Source organism: Chlamydotis macqueenii, chromosome 2 (genome assembly GCF_036417535.1).
Source record: "Chlamydotis macqueenii isolate bChlMac1 chromosome 2, bChlMac1.mat, whole genome shotgun sequence".
In the NCBI taxonomy this organism is placed as follows: Eukaryota; Metazoa; Chordata; class Aves; order Otidiformes; family Otididae; genus Chlamydotis; species Chlamydotis macqueenii.
This window is the reverse complement of record NC_141557.1, coordinates 59,112,629-59,139,313: the sequence shown is the minus strand read 5'-3', so window position 1 is coordinate 59,139,313 and position 26,685 is coordinate 59,112,629. Positions and strand designations below refer to the sequence as shown.

Below are 26,685 nucleotides of genomic sequence, written 5' to 3'. Positions count from 1 at the left end.
ACAGAAAAGGTCTACCTAGTGTCGACCTTAGTAATTTGGGGCAGTACTATTTTATTGTAATTACTTTTCTCTTTAAATTCTCCAACATATTTTTGAGAAAAATATTGCACTGCAGTGCTGAAATGCAACTTTTAAATCTTTCTTTCAGCAAAGACAACACCATTGTCTATAGTATGTATTTGCTATATTGACACCAGGAAACTGGAATATAGAGAGACACTTATTTTGAGAACAGGGAAAAAGAAAGTTTGGAGAACAAACATTTGCATACATGTGGTATCTCCTTCAAGGATGAAACAGAAAAATTTAAATTAGAAGAGTGTTCAGAGCCTTCTAGAAATGTTGTACAAGCTCTCCAAAAACAAATTCAACCACATCCTGGGCTGCATCAAAAGAAGTGTGGCCAGCAGGTCAAGGAAGGTGATTCTCCCCCTCTACTGTGCTCTCGTGAGACCCCACCTGGAGTAGTGCGTCCAGCTCTGGAGCCCCCAATGTAAGAAAGACACGGACCAGTTGGAGAAGGTCCAGAGGAGGGCCACAAAGATGATCAGAGGGCTGGAGCAGCAGTCCTATGAGGACAGGCTGAGAGAGTTGGGTTTGTTCAGCCTGGAGAAGAGAAGGCTCCGGGCAGACCTTATAGCGGTCTTCCAGTACCTCAAGGGGGCCTACAGGAAATCTGGAGAGGAACTTTTAACAAGGGCATGTAGTGAAAGGACAATGGGTAATGGCTTTGAACTGAAAGAGAGTAGGTTTAGATTAAACATAAGGAAGAAATTCTCCACCGTGAAGGTGGCAAGGCATTGGAACAGGTTGCCCAAAGAAGCTGTGGATGTCCCCTCCCTGGAAGTGTTCAAGGTGAGGCTGGATGGGGCTTTGAGCAACCTGGTCCAGTGGCAGGGGCATGGGGCTGGGACTAGATGATCTTTAAGGTCCCTTCCAACCCAACTATTCTATTATTTTATGGTTCTATGACTGAGTTTTCTCAGTATTTTGTAAGATCAAGAAATAAAGCAGTGGGATGGAATGAACATCATAACATCGGTTCTTCATCTTAAAACTGATCTTTAACCTGATCACTTAAACTCTGCATCTGTGATATATGTTTGAATTTTAATAATACAGAGGTTTAATAGTCAAAATACCTGTAACTCTTTTATTCAGATCTCTAGGACAGAAAACTACTGGATTCCTTTTCACATTGAAAATTTATGATCACCAAAGGATTGATAATTCTTTCTGCTAGCCATCTGGCAGCTTGCGAAAAACCAAACATAATATCCTCGGAATTAAAGAGGCAGATGTACCTTTCCTAACCAACCATGCATATTTGCAGAAAAAAAGTATCTGACACTTTCTTATCTGAACGTACTCCTAATGAAACTAATGAAAACATCTTCTTTGTTAACAATTACCAAGTGGTGCAAAGGTTTGATGTTCCCCACTATTGTCACCTCTACATCCTCTTTTTACAAATATTATTTATTAGCTGTGACAACCTGGAGTGTTTATAAAGAAAAATAGGAAGGAACACATACATATAGAGGGAATAGAACAAAAATACCTTTGCCTCACACAGGCACTGGCTTTAAGTTGTAAGTAATCTCTAATTAACATACAGCAAAATAACTAACATATATAGCAATACATGTTGGCGCATACTAAAATGAACATGTTCCTCAGATTCAAGTCAGCAATAAAGCTTCCTCAGACTCACAGCTAGTTCTATTCACAGGTAGTTAAAATGTTAAATCACAGTGTTGCAAATGTGGACTCCTTGTTTTGAAATAAAACTGGACACAAAGGTAAGGACACTGCTATTCTTCTGATACACCTTTAGATGACCTTTCAGATTATAAAAGATAATAAGAAAAAAAAAAAAAGCTTCAACCCATACCTTATGCAACAGGAACATGTATTTGGGTGAACAGATGCGGGAACGATACTTCAGGGAATTAATTATTGACTTTCATACCTCACTAGAACAATACCTACATGGACACTTTTTTTTAATGGAAAGATAGTGGAATCATGAAGTACACGTCAACAACTACAAGTCAAGCAGATTTCAGAATCCAACTGAAATGACGAGAAATCAACCCATATTTTGACCTAGAAAGGGTATAAAAACTACATGCAAAAACTAGACATCTATTCCTCACAACAAAAGAATTGGAGATAAAAGATATTTCAGAAGAAATCTCTCTGATCTCTCTGCAGAAATACAGTAATGGTTTGGGGATTTTACCTAGCAAAATTAACAGAATGTAACACTGGATGTATTATGTATGGTATTTATTTTAATTTTCTCCTATGTGTGCTTAATAATTTCATTTAATGAGAATGTCTCAGACTGTTCTGATAAATTGAAGGTACTATGTTTTGACAACAAAATAGTTTTCATCCCTTAGCATGTATCTGCTAGAACTCTTATTTCAGGCAATATGCTAAAAAAACCTATTCAGGACATTAGCTGAATTAAGGATATTGGAAAAGACACATGTTGCAGCACAGGAAGCTTACCTCATGTGACAGACCAGCTGTAATTTGGTAATAATGGAATGAACATAATCTTGAAAGGATTTTTTTCTCTTTCTACTTAGGATACTTCAGATGACACCAACTTTTCTATCACTTGGGTAATGTAATGACTATTTATAGTATCACATTTATATTTGATTTTGATTAGATATGTACCTTGTAAGTTTGAAAAAAAAAACAAAACAGTTTTCAACACCGATAAATTCTACTTTTAAAATTTGTGTTCTTTGCCTGAAGCTTTGATGTGCAACCTCACATATGTGGGACACCTCAAAAGTACAACTTACAACTCTTTTTTGATCTTAGCATTTGAGCTTGCCAGAATTCTAACAAAGACTGCAGGTCATTGCTGAACTGATTTTTTTTAAAAAAAACAACTGGCTAGCATTACAAAAAGTAATACTTACATTTGAGTTAAAAAACCCTTAATGACCTTCCCCTATAAGATAATAGTGCATCATAAATATTTTTGGCATGCTACAGAGGCTTTTTAATATAGAAATTTAAATATATATTTTTAAAATACAAGAGTTCTGATGGCCTGTTTTAATTTTCACAAATGCTAACATAGAAGAACAAAAGGAAGAAACATTCAAGCTACAATTTGCAAGAACTCTTTTTAGTATATGGACTGTCAATAGTTAGAAATACTGAACCACCTAAGGCTTCAATTTATGAGAGCTTCTTAATTACCCACAATGATGATAGCTCTTACAGAAATCAGCAAAAGGTTAAGACCTGTCATGAATAACGATAATTTTTTGTGTTCAGGATTCCAAACTTGATAAGTTTATTTATCTTCTCAGTGCCATTTAATTAAACTACTAATGGAAGGTTCCCCTTTCATAAAATGGCTTCTGAAATGTTCAGAGAAGATTGAGAAATCATTCCAAGTTAGACTGACTCTTGTACAGACCTTTTCAGGGTTTCTTTTGCAAGGATGAGGAGGTGTAAAAAAGATTCTTAAAAGATAAATTAAGTTTAGCATTTTACTTTTTGACGAGTAGCACCTAGGCATTTTAGCCGTATAAGATCTACATGAATGAATTACATCCTGAGCTCCATTTCACCTATTATGGAGATTAAAACACAACAGTACTTTAAGCAGGTATTTGTTTTGATATTTTTTTTACCTCCGAAGAAATATTTCTCTCTAGTCTTTACTTGTAGAGGACTGTTTGTTCGAACAGCTGAAGCTTCATCTCCATCAATGGTGAGGACAGCAAAGTTTTCCTTAGCTAGGAATCTGACTTCATGCCACTGCCCGTCATTGAGACCAGAGCCTATAAGGAAGAAAACACATTGGAACATTTTACTTAGTCCAATATTTATTATCTTTAAGTGTTTTTTATGTCTCTCTCCCAGGCTTATTATGTAAGGTTTAATGAAGGGTATTGCAGAAATGAAATCATTTTAGCGTGATAACAAGGCATTGTTATTAAAGTAACTATTACAAAAAAAAAACCAAAAACTTTATATCACAAATACAAGTCTTGGAACTACTGAAGTGTCCCTATTGTCAGGAATAATTTTATCTAACTACAGATGTTATCACTCACCTTTCCCACCAAATATTCTATATTTTACTAATAAAGATTATCTCTTAATTGTTTCTATGATTACATCCAGAAGGAAAAGATATTGATTAATCCATTTAACTATGGTGAGTAGCAAGTTCCGAAGGGAACATTATGCTTGTGATGGCTGTCTTTACCAAAAGCTAGATATTTCCAAGGAAAAGGAAAGTAAAAATAGGAGGAGGAAAGGCTCACATGGAAGGTGAGTTCACAGCTAATCCTGTCATTGGGATGTGGGGCTAGTCACACAAGATGAAGACATTATCACAGAGGCACTGCAAAACCAGCAAATGTCCGCCAAAATCCACAATCTTAGGGGAGCACCATCCTCCCAATACTGACAGCAGTGAAGCAGTGAATCAGCTGGATCTGTTCATTCATCCAGATCTTTAAAAAAAAAGCCCATAATTTCTATACTTCTTACATTGTCTCCAGCAGCTGTCAGGAAGCCAGTTTGGCTGGCATGTCGAGCTGCCATTGAAGAACTGTGAAAAAGTACTAGTTTGTTCTGGTTATTACTGTGCTGGCAGGTTATGTTGGGTCAGCAAGTAAGTAGCAAACAGTATAGTAAAAGCAAATTCCAAACTATAGCACCTCTTATAAGTGATGTCTTCTCCACCTAGATAAAGGTGCTAAGCCACCTTAGCAAAATATTATGTGCCAAAATAAACTACAACACAATACAATAAACTGCTTCTAAAATTAAGTGGGATGCACAATATCAGCAGAAGTAAAATGGAACATAAACTTTCAAAATCTTCAAAAGAATGTTACCTTTTATTAATAAGGAATAATATTAACAGAAAACAATATACCTAAACATGTAATGAATTTTTTTTTTCCCCACTGCTTCCACATGTTTGTTTAAGATACAAGATCAAGTCCTGAAATACATGGAAGGTTATACCTGGGAATATTCTTGGAATAGTGTGTTGGTTTTACTTAGTGAGGGGGAGGTACAGTGGTAACTTCTGCAAGAAGCTGCTCCCCTTTGTTCAGTGGACTCAGCTGGGCCTAGGGTGGACCCACTGCTGGCCAAGGCCGAGCCGACTGGTAGCACAGCATTCCCTGATAATGCCTCTGCAAAAACATATTTAAGAAGGGGAAAAAGAGGAAAAAAAAAAAAAAAAGGAAGATGTGAAGAAGCTGAGTGGGGGCAGAGAGGGGAAGGCGTGGGCCTTGTGGGCCTCACCCTCTGGCCTCCACTGGGCGGCTGTTTGGGCCTGACTCAGCCCAGCCTGGCTGCAAGAAGTAGAGAGGAGATGAGATGTGAAGAGAACCTGAGAGGCATCTGCCTGAGCTGATTGTGAAGGATTTTTCTTGTGAGAGGAACAGCTGCAGATGCCAAAGTCAGTGAAGAAGGAGGGGGAGGAGTAATACTGCTCCTGGCCAAGATTCCCCTGCAGCCTGTGGTGATGATCATGGTGGGCCAGGCTGTCCCCCTGCAGCCCATGGAGGTCCATGGAGGGGCAGAGATCCACCTGCAGCCCATGGAGGACCCCACACTGGGGCAGGTGGAGGCCTGCAGGAGGCTGTGGCCTGTGGAGGCCCCATGCTGGGGCAGCTGTTCTGGAGGGACTGCACCCTGTGGAAGAGATGACCCGCGCCGGAGCAGTTTCACGAAGGACTGTAGCCCATGGGTGGGACCCCTTGACGGAGCAGAGGAGGAATGTGAGGAGTTCTTCCCTCAGGAAGGAGCGGTGTAAAGCGACATGTGATGAATTGAACACAACCCCCATGCCCTCTTCCCCCTGTGCTGCTCAGGGTGGGGAAGGAGGTAGAGATAATGTTAAGCCCAGGAAGTGGGAGGGGCGGGGGGAGTTACCTTGTTCTCTTTCTGATTATCCTGCTTTGGTTTTAATAATAAAAAAAAATAGTTTTTCCCCTAGTTGAGTCTGTTTTGCCCATAATTGCAACTTTAAGGATCTCTCCCTGTCCTTATCTCAAAACTTGAGCCTTTTTTCTTACATTATCTCTCCCTATTCCCTTGGAGGGTGGGGAGAGTGAGAGAGAGACTGCGTAGCTTGGTTCTGTGCGGGTCTAAACTATGACAAATAGTCATTCGTGTGAATAAAAGTGGCAGAAGCATCTTAAAAAATATATCAATAAGAAATGTTTTTGCCAGAGCTTGTTCAATCTAGTGTAAGAATAGATGAAAGATCTAATACACTAAACATGATAAAAGTTTTGTTTGTAAGCTCTTTTCTCATTTTCATTAATTTGTCAAAGAAAGAAAAAACAGAAAAACACATAATTAAACTGAGATAAAATTAATTTCTACTGATAATAAACTCAGAAAGGAAGATACACATTGTTACAGAGTTCCAAACCAAAATTGTTACAGTGTACGTAACTACAACTGAAGTTTATCAGATCATACTTAAAATCACAGTTTTCCAGCTTGAGACAACCTAACATTAAAAAATCTATTTCATTTTTTAATTGAGGTATTCAGTATTGCCTTGAACTAAGTAACAACAATTAGAGACTTCTGGACAAAATTAAAACTTAGTCTATTACAACACAAGGGACAAAAACAGCAGCATGAGGGAGGTATATCTAAAGCATTTTCTGGAACTGAGGATATTGCAGAAACCAAGAAACAACAGGACATTAGGCAAGAAATTGTTAGCCTACCTTGCACCACCATTTATATTATATCAAATAACAGAATATATATATATGTGTGTGTGTGTGTATATATATGAATATATATATATTTTCATACAGTTTCTGGTATAATTTATTATACCTTAATAAACTGCGACTAGAGAAATGATGTCACACCTCCAGGGTGTTCTTCCAAACATGTCCACCTCCCACGAGCTTCCAAAACACCACTGTTTTTCTCTTGCTCCTGGACTGAATTTGCAGTGGCGTCTGGTGAATTTATATGGCAAATATCTCTGTCTTAAAGCTTTCACAGTAGTAACTTTCATGGCCACTGCTGTTAGTGCTTTCAAACTTTTTTTTTTCTTTGAGATCATTCACCAAATAGACAAAACCTTCTAGCCAGTTGAAACAGAGTTAGATACAAACATACACAGAAAACTTTACCTGATGGAGCTGCCCAGGTGCTGGCAGGGCTCTGCTGCCTCTGTGCTCTCTGTCAGGTGAGGTGAGGCCAGGGCTGCCCTGTGCCGGTCACAGCCGGTTCAGGCCGGCTCCGGCATCCCCACCGCAGAGCACAGCCCGGCCCCTCAGCCCCAGCAAGTGTGAACAACTGGAAATGGCGTGCAATATGCTAGTCTAAGAACTGCACGGTTGCTTCTTGCTAGTGTCTGTGGTATGCTCTCCCAGCGCCCAGTGAAGGCAAATACCCCAAGCTTACCAGTACCACACTGAAAAACTGAACACTGCAAAGACTAAAGGCAAGAAGCAGGCGGACCAGTGGAGCAGGTGGGTCTGCTGGGCAGACTGAATAGAAGTTAGAGCATGAGGACAGCTGCAGGTTACCAGCAAAACTAATTCCATGCATTCTCTCTGTGTGCACAATATTTACCAAAATATAATAAGGGGTCACATTCCTGTCTATAACCTGCTTTCTAGAGGCATGATTGGAGAAGCACTCGTGTTTTGCCTGTATTAAAAATATTAGCCCCTGCAAGCTGGCATCATTTCTGTCAGTTCCTGAAAGATCACACTGTTTCTGCTTTGTGAACTCTTCACAGTATTGACCACAAAATGATCACGATTTAAGGCTGTCCTCTTCTCAGCTACATGTACTAATCATCCTTATGGAGCTTTACAGTATGACAGTAACTTTCCCAACTGTTCTGGCTCAAAGTTGCTACAAAAATTCAAGTGCAATTCTACATTTACTTAGAAACCTTTTTACTTCTGCATTTTTCTGCAGAGTTTACCTATGAATGCTAATGAGGGTTGCACTAGCACTCAGCAAGTGCTCACAAATGTCTTTACAGAATTGTGCTCCCCAGTGCTGTAACTAAGAGCACCTTCTTTCTCTGCCACTGCTTTTACCTGCTTTTTATTTACATAAGTTTTGGAGGCAGTAGTGTCAACCTTCCTTTCTTAATGTGATAATGCTCTGTTCCAGTGACTTACATTGTTAGTGGTATACATGGTATATTCTCCCATATGGGATAAGTTTGTACAGCTGCAAGAGCTATTTTTATTGTCAAATTTTATTACATGCCTTATGCATACTGAGGAATTATTTCTGCTTGGATTTATAAACGTCAGGCTTAACTGAGAACTTTCTCTAAACCAGGACTCAATATTCAGAGTAGAATATGGCTCTTTCTATTAAAAGAAGATTCAGCTAGAATGTTTAGAAAAGACCACATCCCAAATGCATGATGATGGTTTCTCATTGCAGTTTAATCTCTCTCATCTGAGCTGATACATATATTTATTTGCATTCTTTTTTTCTTACTGCAACTTTCTGGTATAGGAGTTGAGAAAAAAAAAAAGAAAGACATACTACTGCCACCACAAATTCCCTGCTGAATTCTGGAAAAGCTGGCTTCATATGTAAATTAAATATGTTAATGAAATGCATTCTCCCTATCTAGGATTTCTATTTAAATGACATTCTTTTAAAAGTAGGACTCTTGAGGTAGGCACTTTGATTGAACAAGAAGAAATAGATGTTTTGCTTATTACAGACACAGAAGAAGGACTAGATTAATGAATAAAAAAAAAGTATAAAAGTTTAATACATAATGGGGAACTTAGATAATATCTGGTTGAGTTATGCTTTGAAAAAAAACTCTTGTAGCAAAAATCTCAAATGCTTCTACAGTTAATCTTGTGTGATCAAATCTTCCCATAGAAGATACTGATCCATGCAGGGGCTATTAATGAGTGATAGATTTTACAGGCTGCTGATATACAAGGACAAAATTCTTCTGAATTCAACAGCATAACATCTGCTACATCAGAACAGAACCTCATTGTAATTTTGATATATGACTAACATAAAATTCAGTTAAAATGTTTAAGAATAAAACAGGGACAGAATAGTATCATTAGCACTCCATGAATCACTGAAGCAATGTAAGGATATGCGGCTGCATACTGGTCTTTAGTTCCTACTGTTGTAGTAAATATCTTATATTGTAATTTCTTGTAAATTCTTATTAGGAAATGAAACCCTCAATACTCAGGATGAGGGGACTCCAGAGCAGAACAGGGAACAGATACATGAACAAGCCTCAGAGGTGCTGCAGGGAGGCTTTCTTGGGTATTCAGCAATGACTGTGTGGATCTCAAACCTCAAGCCTTTTTTTCTTATATTATCTCTCCCTCTTTCCTCAGAGGGTGGGGGGAGTGAGAGAGAGACTGCGTAGTCTGGTCCTGAGCAGGGCTAAACTACAACACTCCATAATCTAGTAAACTAGAAGTCCAGTCAAAGTTTCTCTGCTGATGGCAAGACCCATTCTGTCTGAGGCTGAAGGCAGATGGAGAGAGTTGTTTGTCACTGCTTTCACTTCAGCCAGCTAGCAGCACGTTTCATCTGAGGAAGGTGTTGCAGTTGCTATTCCTGCCTAATCCCTTACTAATTCAGTACAACTTTGCACCAATATTTCTGAGTATAAGAAAACAAGCCAATGATACTTGTTTGAAACATTCAGCTGTGTTCAAATACACAGCAATATATGCCGTTAATATTAAATCAGAAAAAAAAAATTCACCTGGATGTAATTACAAGAGCCATGCTTTTCTCTGTTTAGATAATTGTATTTTTAAACTGCAAAAACAAAACCACAGCTCTTCCCGTGGTAATATTTTAGATAGTTCATGCACTAAGCTATCTAACTATACAATCTGTTTTAGGATTTCTGATTCAGAAAAGTCTTTTTCATTTTTAGTTTTATTTCCTTTCGACTATCCAGATGATCAGTAAGCTAAGATAGTGGCAAATGCAGTCCTTGAAGGGATTTTAATGATAGAAAATACTGTTCTCCAAAAAACCCCGAAACAGTTATGGCAAATTTTCTCCTGATGTTTAAGCTCAGGGTTCTTTTTTAAGGTGAGTAGTTGGAAACATGCTAAAATTTTGACCAGTGGTGATATTTTATGTATACTGGGTTTCCCCTGCAAGTTAATGCCAGAAGAAAAAGATTAACATTTATCATTAAATACATCTCTAATTTTGTATATATAAGTTGTATTTAAAAAAACAAAAACCACAAACAAAAAAGTAGGTAATTTTCCTATTTCCATAGTTAACACTGTTGCACATTAAATTGAAAATACAGCAAATATGTACAACTACAATGCTGCAGACTCTTTAAAATATTCAAACCTTTTTTTTACGAAAGTCTTGACTACTGATGATTTCAATGAAATAGACCATAAACCTGGCAAATAATGGTCAAACTCATAATGATTGTTCTGTCTTTTACTGCAACTAGTAAAATCAAATGAAGGACTGTTTGCACTTGAATGACAGAAAAATAATGTCTTGCAAATTCTAAGCTTAGATACTTGCAGAATCGCATGCAAGTACTGAAACAATTTTAGCTTTTCAAGCACAGTCTTTTCCTCTCCTCTCACTACTCTTCTTCTCACATTCTTTATTCTCAGGGAAAAAAAAAATTGTATTGTTATTGTGCCTTAGATACGAAAATATATAGACCTGGAAATCCCTATATGTGTTTCAGCTTGCAGAAAGGATGCTGTTGTTAATGAACAGACACCTTTTTCCACTGCCCTCTTCCTCTCTTCTAGTCCATGTCATGTCAGAAAATGTTGGCTCTAATAATACAATCTGGTGCCCAGCATTTTTTACATGCTTAATGGTAATAATCTCAATGAATGGCTCCAGGATTAATCTTTACTAAGAAATAGACTATAGCTGCACATCAATTACTTAGTATAACTTCTTAACTTCCTCAAAACTCTTTCCAGATCAGCATGTAGCTTTACCTATTTTTTAACCAGTAACGCTATGATTAGTATAAGGGCATTGTAGCCCATATCCAGATAACGTATAATCATCTTTTAGACTTGAAAACAGTTATCTACATCTAAGAGTACATAGAACACAATTGACTTTCTTTCTTTACTTAAAACTACAGTATGCTAATACAAAATCTAATCTATTCTTAAATTTAAAATAATCTCAATGATCATTACCAAAACTGAAAATTTAAATACTCTTTATCCTACATACACATTTCATATAAGAAACCTCCAGATTTTTTCAAGAAAAGGTTTACATTTCTTTTTCTTTTTTTTTCTTGTAAATTGTAAGAAATAAAACATCTTAGAAACAGCATTGTATTCATAAAGCTTTAACTTCATTTTATAGTTTTAACATTCATCTGCCACATACCATCGTGCACTGAGTTATTATTATTTTTATATGCTCTGCATGTTAATATTTGATTTAAGTGAGCTAACCAGAACTTTCCTCTTCATCTTATGAAACCTAGTTTATGACTATTTTTCTGTCACTTTTATCCATATTAGATATATTTCTTTAGCTTTTTTGGGGGAGGCCTTTTTGAATTTGAAGCCCTTGTGTATCACTACAATTATTTATAATATTTACTGTATATTTAATATTTAGATGGCTAAATTATGAAAATACAGCAAGTAACCTACTTCACTTTATCTTATCTTTGGACTAATCAAGTTCAGATATCCACAAAAGTATGACAGAGATAGTGCCTATTCTTTCCACATTCATGCTGAATAAATAATATATAAAAATAAAATAACTAGATATTCTAGACAGGTGACAAAAGTGAATCTGTAACTTTTAATTTCATAACACTGAAGTATTCCATGAAAAGGAGCATAGACTAATTCTTATTTCCCTAGACTTTCTCACATGTGCCCAATTTGAACACTTTCACTTTCGCTTAAACAGAATACTTAATTACAAGCAAAACAGTTCTTGGTGGGGAGAATTATGTTGGTAAGAAAAAGCACGTTCAAACAGCAGAAAAAAAACCACATGTGATTAAAGGTAAATTGACATTTTCTGACCAACAGCAAAAATCAAATGTAACTTTGTTTTGATATTGAAATGCCTGAGACAAACATCCTAGTGTTGACTCTGAATCAACAATAATATTTAAAAACATGCTTTAGTAGATTGCTCAAGGGTATAAAAGCTGTGCACATCTGACAAACTGGGGCCTAAATATGTCTCAGACATCCAAACTGTTCTTTTGATGCACATTTTCTAGCAGTCATCAATGCATGATTGAGAGCTTGAAGCATATGACAGGGGAAGATGTGATCAAGCTTTATCACTGCACTTGTGGTACACTAAAATAGCTTTATGTTGTTCATTTGGCAATACTTTTAAATCAGCACCTGTAAAACTTGCATTATGCTTCTGTTTAGAAGATATACAAAGCTTTAGGCACAAGATTTTCTGAAAGACAATTCACATAGCAGCCCTTTTCATGTCTTAATCCTATTATACAAAAATCCTTTTCATCATTTTATCTTCATTGTACATATGCCTCACTTAATAAATAGTAGAAACATTGCACTTTTTCTTCTAAACACAGTGTAGCACTATTTACAAGGATTTGGCTGAACCTCTGCCTCTGTTACAGAAGCATAAACCATAGAAAAAGCAAACCCACTGCTCCTCATCGGAAAAAAAATACTACGTGTGGACAAAATCTAGTAAATACCAATGACCAATGAATCAGTGTTTCTTCATGATCATTAAATTCAAACTACATTAAATAATTTATTCTTTAAACTTGGAATACTCCACTGCCAGAAACAGATAATGTCACATCTGAAGACTGATTCTCTTTGAATGACTGTTCATGCTGTGGTTGAGACCCTATTAATGACACCTTGAGACTGGACTTAACCTTGCATTAGTCCAGTTCTGCAGCCATAAACTCTGCACAGCAGAAGGCAGTTTTGTGCATGAATCGTAGAATTTTAAAATCATGGAATCATAGAATGGTTTGGGATGGAAGGGACCTTAAAGATGAGCTAGTTCCATCCTCCCTGCCATGGGCAGGGACACCTTCCGCTGGACCAGGTCACTCAAAGCCCCATTCAATCTGGCCTTGAACACTGCCAGGGAGGAGGCATCCACAGCTCCTCTGTGCAACCCATTCCAGTGCCTCACCACCTCCACAGTGAAGAATTTCTGTCTTATATCTAATCTAAATCTACCCTCTTTCTGTTTAAAGCCATTGCCCCTTGTCCTATCACTACATGCCCTTGTTAAAAGTCCCTCTCCAGCTTTTTTGTAGGCCCCTTTAGGTACTGGAAGACCGCTATAAGGTCTCCCGGGAGCCTTCTCTTCTCCAGGCTGAACAACCTCAACTCTCTCAGCCTGTCCTGATTGGAGAACTGCTCCAGCCCTCTGATCATCTTCATGGCCCTTCCCTGGACTCGCTCAAACAGGTCCATGTCCTCCTTATGTTGGGTAGCCCAGGAGAGATCTCATGAGAATAGAGTAGAGGGGGAGAATCACCTCCCTCAACCTGCTGGCCATGCTTCTTTTGATGCAGTCCAGGATACAGTTGGCTTTCCGGGCTGCAAACGCACATTGATGGGTCTCGTTGAGCTTCTCATCAACCAACGCTCCCAAGTCCTTCTTCTCAGGGCTGCTCTCAATCCATTCTCTGCGCAGCCTGTATTTGTGCCTGGGATTGCCCCAACCCATGTGCAGAACCTTGCACTTGGCCTGGCTGAACTTCATCAGGTTCTCACAGGCCCACATCTCCAGCCTGTCAAGGTCCCTCTGGACAGCATCCCTCCCCACCAACATGTCAACAACACCACACAGCTTCGTGCCATTGGCAAACTTGCTGACGGTGCACTCTATTCTGCTGTCCATGTTGCCGACAAAGATGTTGAACAGGGCCAGTCTCAATAACAACTCCTGAGGAATGCGACTTGTCATTGGTCTCCACCTGGACATTGACCCATTGACCACAACTCTTCGAATGCGCCCATCCAACCGATTCCTTATCCACTCAGTGGTACGTTTGTCAAATCCATGTCTCTCCAGTTTAGAGACAAGAATGTCACGCAGAACACTGTCAAATGCTTTGCACAAGTCCAGGTAGATGACATCAGTTGCTTGTCCTTTATCCACCAATGCTGTAACCCCATTGTAGAAGGTCACTAAATTGGTCAGGCACGATTTGCCCTTAGTGAAGCCATGCTGGCTGTCATCAGTCACCTCATTATTTTCCATGTGCCTCAGCATAGTTTTCAAGAGAATCTGCTCCAATGAACTTGCTAGGCAGAGGTGAGACTGCCACCTATGGAGATGGAGGTGAAGCTTTACATGTAAACTACATTTAGTTTTTAGTTTGTTACTGGAGTGTATATAATTCAAAACTTGCAATTTTCCCACATAGTGGACCTTGCTTTGTATCAATATCAGTCTCAATGCCTGAGGACTGTATTTCCTTCAGATTAAACTAACAAGCTCCAGTTACAAGTATGCAAATGACATTGCATGGACTTCAGGTCTCAGCATGAACTGTGCTGCTCTGCTTGCTACTGCAGATGTAGTCAGGTCTAAAATGCTGAAAGCATTTGCTGAGGTTATTGGGATCTTGTCTGGAAAATAAAAAAGCCTGGGTTTTTTTTGTATCAAAACCTTAAGGGAAAAAAGTGATAAAATACCACCCTGCGATAGCACTGTGGTGGATATGAGACCTACTGCAAGGTAGAAGTTCAAGTGGCATCTCCCTGTCCCAAGAAGAATGTATTTGCGCCAGCATTTGCATGTATTTGCTAGAACAGATTAATTTTTCATTTGTGTTAAGTAGGTATATGTTTTTCAAAACCAGAAAGGCAACAGAAAAAAAAAAAAAAGGAATAAAATTCTTAGTGAACAAGAGTGAAATCTTAATATAATGATCTCTTCAAAAAATCTATTATAACTATTTTTTTTTCAACATTATGTTGTCTTTGTTAAGAGCACAGTAGCAGGTGCTCTCTGTTTCAAACAAACCACAATAAAAATATTTCGACCTTAGGCAGTGGTTTTCTAAGAAAACCATAAAAACATAACTAAAATGCTAGCATTGCAGGATTGCTTTGCATTTTACTGTTGTGGCAATCCCAGGCACAAATACAGGCTGGGCGGAGAATGGATGGAGAGCAGCCCTGAGGAGAAGGACTTGGGAGTGCTGGTGGACGAGAAGCTCAACATGAGCCAGCAATGTGCTCTTGTGGCCCAGAAGGCCAACCGCATCCTGGGCTGCATCAAGAGGAGAGTGGCCAGCAGGTCGAGGGAGGTGATTCTGCCCCTCTACTCTGCCCTGGTGAGACCCCACCTGGAGTACTGTGTCCAGTTCTGGAGCCCCCAACATAAGAAGGACATGGACCAGTTGGAGAAGGTCCAGAGGAGGGCCACGAAGATGATCAGAGGGCTGGAGCACCTCTCCTATGAGGACAGGCTGAGAGAGTTGGGGCTGTTCAGCCTGGAGAAGAGGAGGCTCTGGGGAGACCTTATAGAGGTCTTCCAGTACCTCAAGGGGGCCTATAAGAAAGATGTGGACAGGCTATTCAGTAGGGCCTGTTGCGATAGGACGATGGGTAGTGGTTTTAAAATAGAGGGAGATAGATTTAGATTGGATATTAGGAAAAAATTTTTTACAATGCGAGTTGTAGAACACTGGAACAGGTTGCCCAGAAAGGTGGTGGAGGCCCCATCCCTGGAAACGTTCAAGGCCAGGTTTGACAGGGCTCTGAGCAACCTGATCTAGTTGGGGATGTCCCTGCTCCTTGCAGAGGGGTTGGACTAGATGACCTTTGAAGGTCCCTTCCAACCCTAACCATTCTATGATTCTATGATTCTATGATTCTATGAATATTGCCTTTCACAGACTGCTCTTGGATAATGCAAGTTATACTTTGAAGTCAAGAAAGCATGTACTCTGACTCTGTCCATGAACTTTGTCCTAGGTTTTAAAAGTGTATTATTTCATGCATTCATTTAGGAGGAAATATCTAATGAAAGCAAACTTTCAGCATAAAAGAAGTAAAGAAACTTGAAAATGTCTTCAGCTGCTGTGTTTCTCTGGCAGTTCAATTTGGCAGCATTTCCTCTCATCTGTGCCTTTCACTAGGAGTTGACAGAGGAGTGTGTAGTTTAAATGACGAAGCCTTACACCTTTGAAAATGTATCATACTATCTGTTCTTCAAATACACATTTCTTTGTTTTGCTGCTCCTTACCACAGTGTTAGATGAACTCTGAATTTCAGTAAAGACTCCCCAGACTCCTAGAAAATGAGGAACAATTCCAGCCCACATCTGATGAGAGAGGAAAGGCAATTCTTTCAAATACAGGTGCACAGAGGTGGATCGTTCAGCACAGCAGTGAGATCAGAGCTGAGCACTGCTCCAGCAGTGGGTGCTAGAAACGCTACCTTTGAAATCCAGACTGAATCCACCAGCTCTAATGGAGCTCTTGTGGCCCAGAGTGGGTGCTAGAAATGCTACCTTTGAAATCCAGACTGACTCCACCAGCTCTAATGGAGGACAGCCAGGAATAGAACAGCCCTGGCAATACAACTAGTAGGACACTGGGAAAGCTGGCATGGGAGAAACACAAACAGTGATGTGTACCTCACATGCGCTTCATACGTGTATCTGCTAGTTAGTAACAAAGGGATTAAGGGATCTGAAATGGTGATATTATCAACATAACTTTAAAATCTTGTGCCTAAAAAATAATAAAAAAATCATATTTACATCCATGCCAGCTGATAATTTAGGCTAGCATATGGAAAATCCCTAAATTTTCAGGGAGCTAGCTTAGATGAGCTGCAGTATCTTTCACACTTACCAGTCTCCGACAATTCAAATCATTGTAACGGAGAGGCAGTACCTTTTCCCCATTACAATTGCTACTAGATTTCATTAGAAAAGAATTTGCTCCCAATGCAATTTATATATACTGTACCCACTCATAATTACCAAATCTGTTCTGACAGTGAGAGAATCAACCTGCAGTAAGTTAATACCTCCTGAGCTTGAAGTAAATTTGTTTAACTAAACTGTCTATTCTTTGCTTTGTAACTTTGACCTTTGTTCAGTATTTGCCTCTCCTTATGTGTGAGTACAAAAACTGTATTTTTATAACCCCTTCTGAATTTTATTCACAGTTCAGTCTCCTTAAAACCTTGCTCTACAGAAAAATGCATGATGGGAGCAAAACATTTTAAAACAACAAAGGCATAGCTAGGAAAATTATAAATACTGCATTCTTTACATTATATACAAAATTGCGTTACCTATCAAGTGTCTATTTTGTCCCTTTGTGGTCATCACAACTCTGACTTAAAGTATTATTCTTTAATCAGTAATTTCCAATGCTCACCTCAACATAATTATTGTCAAAACCCAAGCAACATACTAACATCACCGCCTGTGCTACAAATAAGTATACATAACAGCTATTTTGAAGAGTTCTTCCTATACTTACGCATAAAGCACAGATATCGATAGCACTGAAGAGAGTTTTCTGCTTTGGATTTAGGTTTACACTTAGGAGGCATTTTTCAGAAATCTAGATACTTTGAAAAATGATCTGAGATAATATTTATCTCAGATCTACTTACCTATTTTACATATTTAAGTGTGTGATGGGACTCTGAGTTAGGACAGTAGGTATGGGCAGGTATGCCTTTTCCTTAAAGTGAGCACACCAGAAGGACCTAGACAAGCAAATCTCTCAACATTGGTGTTGAATCTGTCCCATTATGTTCTATGTATAGCTAAATTAAAACAGGAGATCTCTGTAAAACAGAGACACTGAGATTCACTAGTAAGAAATACATCTACTACTATTATGACATAAGAGAATATTTCTTTATAAGATCAAGCCTTACTGGTTTGTAGTTTGCACATGGAATGTAATAAATAAAACATATTTTTTAAAATTAGTTCTTCACGAGGTAAAAATATAGTACTTGATAAATGGTATCTAATAAAACAAAAATACTTCTGAACAATTACATCTGTTAAGGTAGGGTCTGATCAAGGGCTCCATTGCAAAACACACATACTCAAAAGACATCCAGTAACTTTACATATGCAGTTACCCTTACAGTTAATGGAAGCTCTGTGTGTGCAGGGAAGGGAAGGGAAGAACGTGGCTCAAGTTTGCAAGGTCTCCAAAGCTAACTTAGTCTTGGGGGTAATAAATGAACCTTGACTTCATTAGAAACTGGAACTGCCATCACTGAAGGCAATAATTATGCCACAGCCAATCTTAGAACAAATTTCCGCCCTGCAATGCAGCTCCTGTAACTTCAGTAGACCTTTGTGTGAGTGGAAGGAACAGAAGTTGTTAAAGCAAGTATTGTTATTTTCAATTTTAACAGAAGACACTCAAGCTGAAGATTCAAACTCAAGTGTGAGAGTTGTTCATAGTAAGTTTGTTTTCTGTTCTATTTCCTTCAGGTATTTTGTTAGGAGGAATAATGATACATTCTAATAGTTCAACAGTTTATTACAGTGAAATGGAGTACTAATACACATTTCAAAAGTTTTTTTAAGCTCTTTACCATTGTAAGCTGCTTGATTATTACTTTTTACTTTACAAATATCTTTATATTTTATTTAATTTTTTCTTTGTTCTAGTAGGCAAGAAAAGGAATAAATTATACCAGGAAAAAAACATAAAGGAAGATGACAGAAATGTTGTTAAATCTAGCAAAGATTAGGAAATTTACAGTTTAGTTTAAATGTTTGTCAGTAATCACCATCTGAGACTTAAGAATAAAGTGTCACTTTCGGAATTATCGATAATCGAGATGTCTTTTCCAATTTTTTTTTCTGTCCACTCACCTTTTAACAATGTCATTGTTCTGTAGATCACAAGTGAGACCAGAAAGGAAAATAAAGAGGTTAAAACCTGGTAGATCTTTACCTTTTTTTTTTCCTTTCTACAGCTTTTATTAAAAATTCTTAATGCAAATATAGATGTTTTTAGGGTCAGAAAATTTCATCTCACTCCTCACTGTAAAATTTCTTTTTGATAGGAACTTGAACTGTGCTGCTATAATAATTTTTCATTGCAGATTTTCTGTTGCATTTCATGCATTAGGTGGTCTGTCATATGCATAATTAGTAATTATAGGACCCACAGTCAATAAATCATGAAAACATATTATCTTAGCATCATACTTTGCTTGGGTTAACAACATTCTGATGCATAGTAGTGGCTGTCACTAGCATTTTATGAAGATAAATCATTGAACTACGCAACTCAAAAGCTGAATTGTAATAAATCATTCAGTTCGTTGTTGTTAAAGGCCTTGTGACATTGTCAGTTAAACATGGCTGAGCACAACTTTTTCACTGTAACAGGAATACATGCTGCTGCTGACAGCTGTACCCGTGCTGGTGGCCTGTAGACCAGTGAGGGACTTGGGACCAAGTAATCTTAGAAAGTCTGTTCTCATTCAGAGCATCAAAAATTTAATTCAGCTGTTTGAGATCTGCTGACAAACCCTTCTGCCTGAAAACAGTAACCAAAAGAACAAAAAGCTATTTATTTTTAAGTCTAAGCCTTTATATAAGAGCATACACACCTTATAGCTATCTGCTTTGCTGTCATTCTTGAATGCCGGCATGGCAAGAAACGCCTCTGTTTGTGAAATGATGTAACGTTTGAAAAATAGCATACTATATTTGGTTGTCTAGTGACAAATGAGGAAAAAAAAACCCCAACACTTAAATTATGATCTAAAATGGTTACTTTTTAATATAACTACCGCATGAAAGTTGCTACAAAAATTAGTAAACAAAAAGCCAGGTAATTTGCATATGAAATTATTTCTACTGAGGATTTGCTGCATTTTTTAAAATTCTCTAAAATATCCCTTTACAACAGACAATGTTACATACATTTACTGTCTGATCTGAAAACCTGAACATGATTTTGTTGCTTAAATTGATGTTACACACTCAAAACTCTACCTATTTATTTTTACTTCAAATTATTTGCCCATTCCACTTATCATCACTGACACAAAGCAATTTCAACAATAAAATATGTTATAAATTTTTTTACAATTAGGGTGGTAGAACACTGCAACAGAGAGTTGCAGTGTTGGTGGCAACAGAGAGTTGCCCAGAGAGGTGGTGGATGCCCCATTCCTAGAAACGTTCAAGGCCAGGCTGGATGAGGCTCTGAGCAACGTGATCTCGTTGGAGATGTCCCTGCTTCTTGCAGGGGGGTTGGACTAGATGACCTTCAAAGGTCCTTCCAACCCTAATGATTCTATAAAACAACAATAGCTTTAAAATTGTCCTAAAAATCCACAGTAAATAAATGAACACAAAGTAAATAAACATATTTACCATAGTAAATCTGTTGTTTCATGCATGACTTGCCCTGATATCACAAAGACCATCTAGAAATGGATTTTTAAACAAAAATTTGCTGAAAATTTGGTGCTGTAACTGATGCTGTTTTACTTTTAGTTTGGTGAAAAACATAATACTGAGATTCCAAAGCGTGTTAAATGGAAATCAAATTTCATTATGGCTTGTTCCTTATCTATTACTGGCAGGAATACTGGTACAGGTCAAAAACTTCATGTGACACTTTTACCAAAAACATTTTTCTATACATTGCTTTTTAAGCCATTCAGTGCCAAATAATTTAGCCAGCTGTTTATGAAAACTGTCCATGCCACTTTGCTTAGGATTGGGTTAAACAACACAGAAAATAAGGGCAGCTCGATAAATCTTCTTGTCTGTATTTGCCAACTTCTTTTTAGACTTCTCTGACCTGTCAAACTGGTAATTAAATGTTGATTTATTACAGAAGGCTGATAATTATTGTTATTCATTCACTAAGGACTGATGATTTTCTTAGCACTATAGAAAATCAGAAAGCACACAAAGCCCTTAGTGTTTCCTTTCATTCTTTTAAGACATGGCAACAGGAAAGTCATTTCAGCTTCACATACTCATGTTAGGCTTACAATTTGGATCAACTTCAGTGACTCCTCATGTAGTTTAGATCTTTGTAATGTTACATTTGTTCTTACTGCTACTATGCCATAAGAATCTCCAGTTTATTCAAATAAACTAAGCCTGAAGGAGGAACTTTCTCTGCGTTTCCATAGAAATGTCATGCTTTGGGGGAAGTTGCTCCTGCTGAATTAATGACATTGGTTATGATAAAGCTGTTCAGGTCTAACATCAAGAAAGTGCAATGAAGCTTGCATTCTGAATGGAAAATCTGGAAGTTTACTCCAAAAAGATAAAAAATAAAAATAATTTAATCTGGATAACAGTCTGAATTCTGATGCTCTTTTTTTTCTGACTGCAGCCATATGGAATGAGCACACTCACTGTTGGCCCTGCTTATAGGAAATTAAACATCCTGAGCCATTAAACTTCTAAACTTCTAAGTCAACATAAATATGGGAGATAATCTCCTGACAGGCAAATTGCAGGTCTGAATTCAACTTCAAACCTTTCCTCTCTTGTGAATTTTCAAATCTAAAATTAAAGAGTAGGCTTCTGAGTCAAAACCTGAGAGATCATATTAACAGCATGAGTGATGATTTGTTTATTAATAACGTTTATTGTTCTTGGCCTCTGTCATACAAATTTTTAACAGGTTGAATATCACATAGCAATATTGGGAGAATTCTGGATTTCATTTCTCATATATGGAATAGTTTTGCACTTGTATGATCTGGCATCTAAGTGGGAATATTTCAACACAGAATGGGTATTTGGAATTACATTTTAAAATTTACAAAAATTACATTTAAAAAACAACATGATGGACAAGGCCAATTCATTGTAATGCGTCAGTCTGCTTCCAAACATTTGTAATAGTTGTGAACACAGTGCAAATACTGGATAGCTGTGCAGGATGTATATGCATCTACAAGGCAAGGCAGTGGAATATAAAGTATATAAAACATATAGATGTACTATAGGCCTAGGGTTTGCAAGAGAGCATGTTAATATCTTCCAAAATGATCATACAAATAAGTTTGGGAATTATAAGACAAAAATACAGAGAAGTCAGTCATCTGGAAATCTTTGATCTGGATAGTACTGAAACGATAGGACTAAAGACATAAATACTGCGTCAAAATAAGCACACCTTAAATAGTAAAAAAATCATGTTTTCCACTTTAAATACAGCACTGTTACACATGAGTATATAAAAGTAAACAGGAATAATAAGAAGTGGCAGTGAGGAAGTAATCTGCAGAGTATATTTTTAACCTAACCCCCACTGATGTCCATAAAAGGTTTCCACTGCTGGATGCGTAGGCATATGCCTAAGATGCAAAGCACATACAGTTCAAATAATTTACTCTGAATCTACTTTTAAGTGGAAGTTGAGTCATCTTGTAAATCTACAACCTGTTCCAATGTTAACTGTCATCAGAAACATATTGAAACCATATCTCCAGTGAGATATGTCCTTTCCTGTAAATGAAGTGTGATACACACCTACAGCGGTAATCCTTAAGAACTTCCCAGCTAGTTTATGCCCATGATGTAGCTTCATACTGTTGGCATTTGTGTTATTGAATGGCTTTTCCTATCATGAATCTGGAGAAACTGTGCACAGAAATTTAGCACACAATGGAACAAACTTCATCAAGATACTTCGGGTTAAAGCGTGAGGTATTTGAAGGACACAACACTATGGGACTAAGCATACAGCATATTAAAATGAGTAAACACACTTAACAGGTTCAAATGATTATTTAGAAGTGTATATATGATCCATGGAAAATTTCTGACAGTAAAGGCCTAGACCAATAGCAGCTCAGAGATAAAGATAGCTGTATATTCCATATGATGGGTCATTTCGCAAATTACTTTCTGAAATTACATGTCCGTTATGACAAGGGCATGAGATGACACCTTTGTTGTGTTTTTTACGTTATCTTCTCTGCTGATCAGACAGTGGGCCAAGAGGCTGTACTGTTTGTTCCTTGCCTAAACTCCCCTCCACAAGCACCCAGGGGTACCACTTGGCGGACAGGGACAGCTATTGACAACACCAGTAAAAACAGGCTGATAAGAACACAGAGGCCTGGAGGTGAGAGGAACAGGCCATGGAAACGGGGGGAGCAGAAGAGCAGGAGGAAACTGGTACACATAAATAACATGCATTAACAATCTGCAAAGCTGCGGACATACCCTTTCCCATCCCCTCTTTTCCCCCAAACATGCTCATAATACGCTCTGTAGGTGTAACTTACACGGTAACTTGTTTAAATGTGAATGTCTGCATTTTCAGATGGAGGAAAATACACCAAGCCTTTATCATAGAACATTTTAAAATGAGAATTTGCTGCTTGTAAGAAACAGGAGTTCAGAATTTAAACCAGGACCTATGGACAGAAGCAGTAATTTGTTTATGATAAATGTTTTAATAAACAAGTACTAGTTATAACTACAGCTCTCCCCATCACTTTGCTACAAAACAATAATACTTAACAAGTGTAACAATCAAAACCTGTCAACTCCCCCTGCTTCTTTTTGCTCATATAACAGGGTTTAAAAATTGTCTTCATTAAAGCATACTGGTTTTTTTAGGAACTGAACAGTACAATGGAAGCATATGCAGACACATCCACTTACAGATGTATCTCAGTTACAGCCCATGGTACAACATTCCTAGTCCGTACCAGGTATTTTAAGTAGGAAACAGAGAATCCTCAATTTAGCAAACTTTGTGTTTCAATTGCCCACAGCACCTTCTTTCTTTATACAGTTGTGCCTGTCTCTCTCTAACCTGTTTTTGTAGTGCATGTTCGTAGAAAGGTGTATATTCGGTTTAAGGAAGAACTAATTAAATGATCTTGCTATGTGGAAGAAAAAAATCTTGATCCTACATTCATTTATGAGAGAAGTCAAAGAGAATACTGCCTGCCAAAGAAATCTGACTTATATTCATTTAGCTGCAGAGCATTTATAGAAACCAAGCAAAGTCACATTGCTTCAACAGACATTATCCAGCCCTGCACACACTAGCTTCTATGCTCTCAATTTTCCTCTGTCTTCATCTATTTCACATCTCTTTTGTTCATGTCTGCTGTCAAGTTATGACAGAAGTTATCATATTTAAATTACTGGCAGTTTGCTTTTTTCTCCCCTGCTGTGATTGAGGAAATAGGATTCCTCAAGAATTTAAATTGCCACATCCTTTACATTTCCAAAGTATCCTCTTTCCTTTACCAAAAATTGGTTCACAGCACAAAGCATAAATACAAATTAGCTCCAGGGAGAGTTATGGTGTTTTAATCAGACCAGAATAATTTGGAAAATTTTAAATTTTAAATGCAGATCACAATCAATATTCGTTATTCCAAGTAATTAACAATTGACAAGTACTACCTGGCTGCTGGAGGGACTTAACATGCTATCTCCTAACTCTCCATTTAATTTGCGGAGGAACCACAATTTTCATGAAGGTCCCTATCCTCATTTTGCTAGACCTGGTCACGTATTAGCCTTACAGCATGTTAAAAAAACACCTAACCTGCCATTTCAGTAGCAACTCGTGGTAAATTCTGAAGAATTAATTAATTCAATCAAACAGACAAAGCAAATAAAAGACAATGCAGAGGGGTTGTATATGTGTGTACAAGAGCTATCATTAAACTAAAATGAATGGAAAGACAAAGCTGTCATATCAAATCATAGTTATCTGCTTTCTCCCTCACCTCACATTCACCCCTCCTACAGATCTGTCTAGGGATCTGTTAAGACCAATATTTTATCCTTCTCCTAGTAAAACAGTTGACTCATTTGAGAAATTTAGTTGGGCTTCAGTATTTATGCAAAATCACATTCCTACTTCAAAAAACCAATCAAATTCCAAACCTTCCTCCAATCAGACAAGGGTGAAAAAGTACGATTTCCAGCACTGAGATACTAAAAAAAAAAAACGAAACATGAAACTTTGTCATTGGTTCCTACAAGACACAATGTGATGTATCACATACAACTCGAACACTCTCGCAGTAAACTAATAAGCTTACTTCCAAAACTAAGCCAATATCTTTGACAATTCTGGTGCACAAACACAGATGTTTGAACATCAAGTGTTACATAAATGAAATTGCTCTTAACAAAAAAACTCAGTAAAAGAATATGATCCTTGTGAAAAATACTGTTAAGTTTCAGAGACATCATTTCAAGCAGAAATCTAACAAAGACGACGACTGAGGGCTGCTTCTTTAAAATTTCTTTTGGAAGGTTGTATCCAGAATTTTTTCTGTTTACATCCACTGCAATGTATACAAAGCCTACTCTCCACACTAGTAGATTTGCCTTTCAATATTAGTGTACGGCACATCTACGGAAGCAATTTTTTTCTTTTTTTTCCCCCACTTCTTGTTGCACCTGTATATAACAAATGATAAGTGGTGTCTCAACGAGTTTGTAATACAAATGGATAAGAAAAAAAAAAAGGAAGAAGGAGATGTTATCCCTGTGTTACAAAGGACTGTGGTACCAGATTAAATAATTTTCTAACAGCTGCACAGAATGGTAGAAACCAAAACAAAGTCAAGGTAATGCCTTTATTACAAGGTTATTTATTTTCCAAATTATTTTATTTTTCCTTCCTTTGTGCTCAAAAGCCTTAAAGAAGAAACCTGGTATTTTAAATATCCAAATTAAATTTTTAAAAACAAAGCAAATTTATTATTAGCAGGTTACTTTAAGCTTTAGAAAGATCTATCTTTCTAAACTACAATAAATAAAAAGTCAATAACTTAATGGATTCTTCTGTCATTTTGCAATTAAATATATATTTTCCATATATATGGAACAAAGATTATTAGTTAGCAAGCAGGAGAAACGTGAAAGCTTTATGTGGCTGTCTTTTTTCATATTTATAATGAAACTTGTGTTCCTTGATCATGACATATATCAAGGGTACAGAAGTCGAAGACTTACTGACATTTCATAAAAATGGAAAGTTTTAAGTAATGATTTAGATTACTGGACCATCTGTTTCTCCAGGTGATTGGTAAAAAAAAAACAAACAAAAAGAGCCCCAAACACAGTAAAGAAGTTAAGGGCATTTTGCACTGACCAGAGCTTCTCTAGTAATACCAGTGATAAAATAAAACTCAAGTCTTCCTGTCTCCCAGATATGTGCTGCAGCACAACCCAACACCGTACCTTGTGTCTTGGGCCTCCAAGAAGTATTAGTTGGGATCTAATAGTCACTGAGGTTCTTTTGCAATTCTACTTCAGACATTCAGCAATTTTCAGGCTTTTACTGCGTCTTTGAGACTCAGGCCCAGCCTGTCCACAACCTGGATGAGGCTCTGAGCAACCTGACCTAGTCAGGGATGTCCCTGCTCCTTGCAGGGGGTTGGACTAGATGACCTTTGAAGGTCCCTTCCAACCCTAACCATTCTATGATTCTATGATTCTATATATAGTGATTGAGCCTACTTCTGCGTCCTGAATAAGTTATGCTATTTATTGCAATGGCTGGCTACCTCTTCTTCAAGATAAAAGTAGTGCAGCCTTCAAGTTATAAAGACTTTGTTGCTGAGGATATACACCAATTTTGTAAGACTTGCAACCAGGAACTCAAAAAAAAAGAGTTGTTTCTTTTGCATCTTTCT

At 37.6% G+C, this 26,685-nt stretch overlaps 1 protein-coding gene across 1 annotated transcript in view; it reads right to left on the bottom strand.

Annotated features, from left to right (window-relative positions):
• CNTNAP2 (contactin associated protein 2) overlaps positions 1 to 26,685 on the bottom strand; it is a 1,234,090-nt gene that overhangs the window by 554,641 nt on the left and 652,764 nt on the right. The window contains exon 9 of the mRNA XM_086743072.1: positions 3,672 to 3,821. Within this exon, the coding sequence (XP_086599198.1) occupies positions 3,672 to 3,821 (150 nt within the window). The remainder of the gene's footprint in view (positions 1 to 3,671; positions 3,822 to 26,685) is intronic.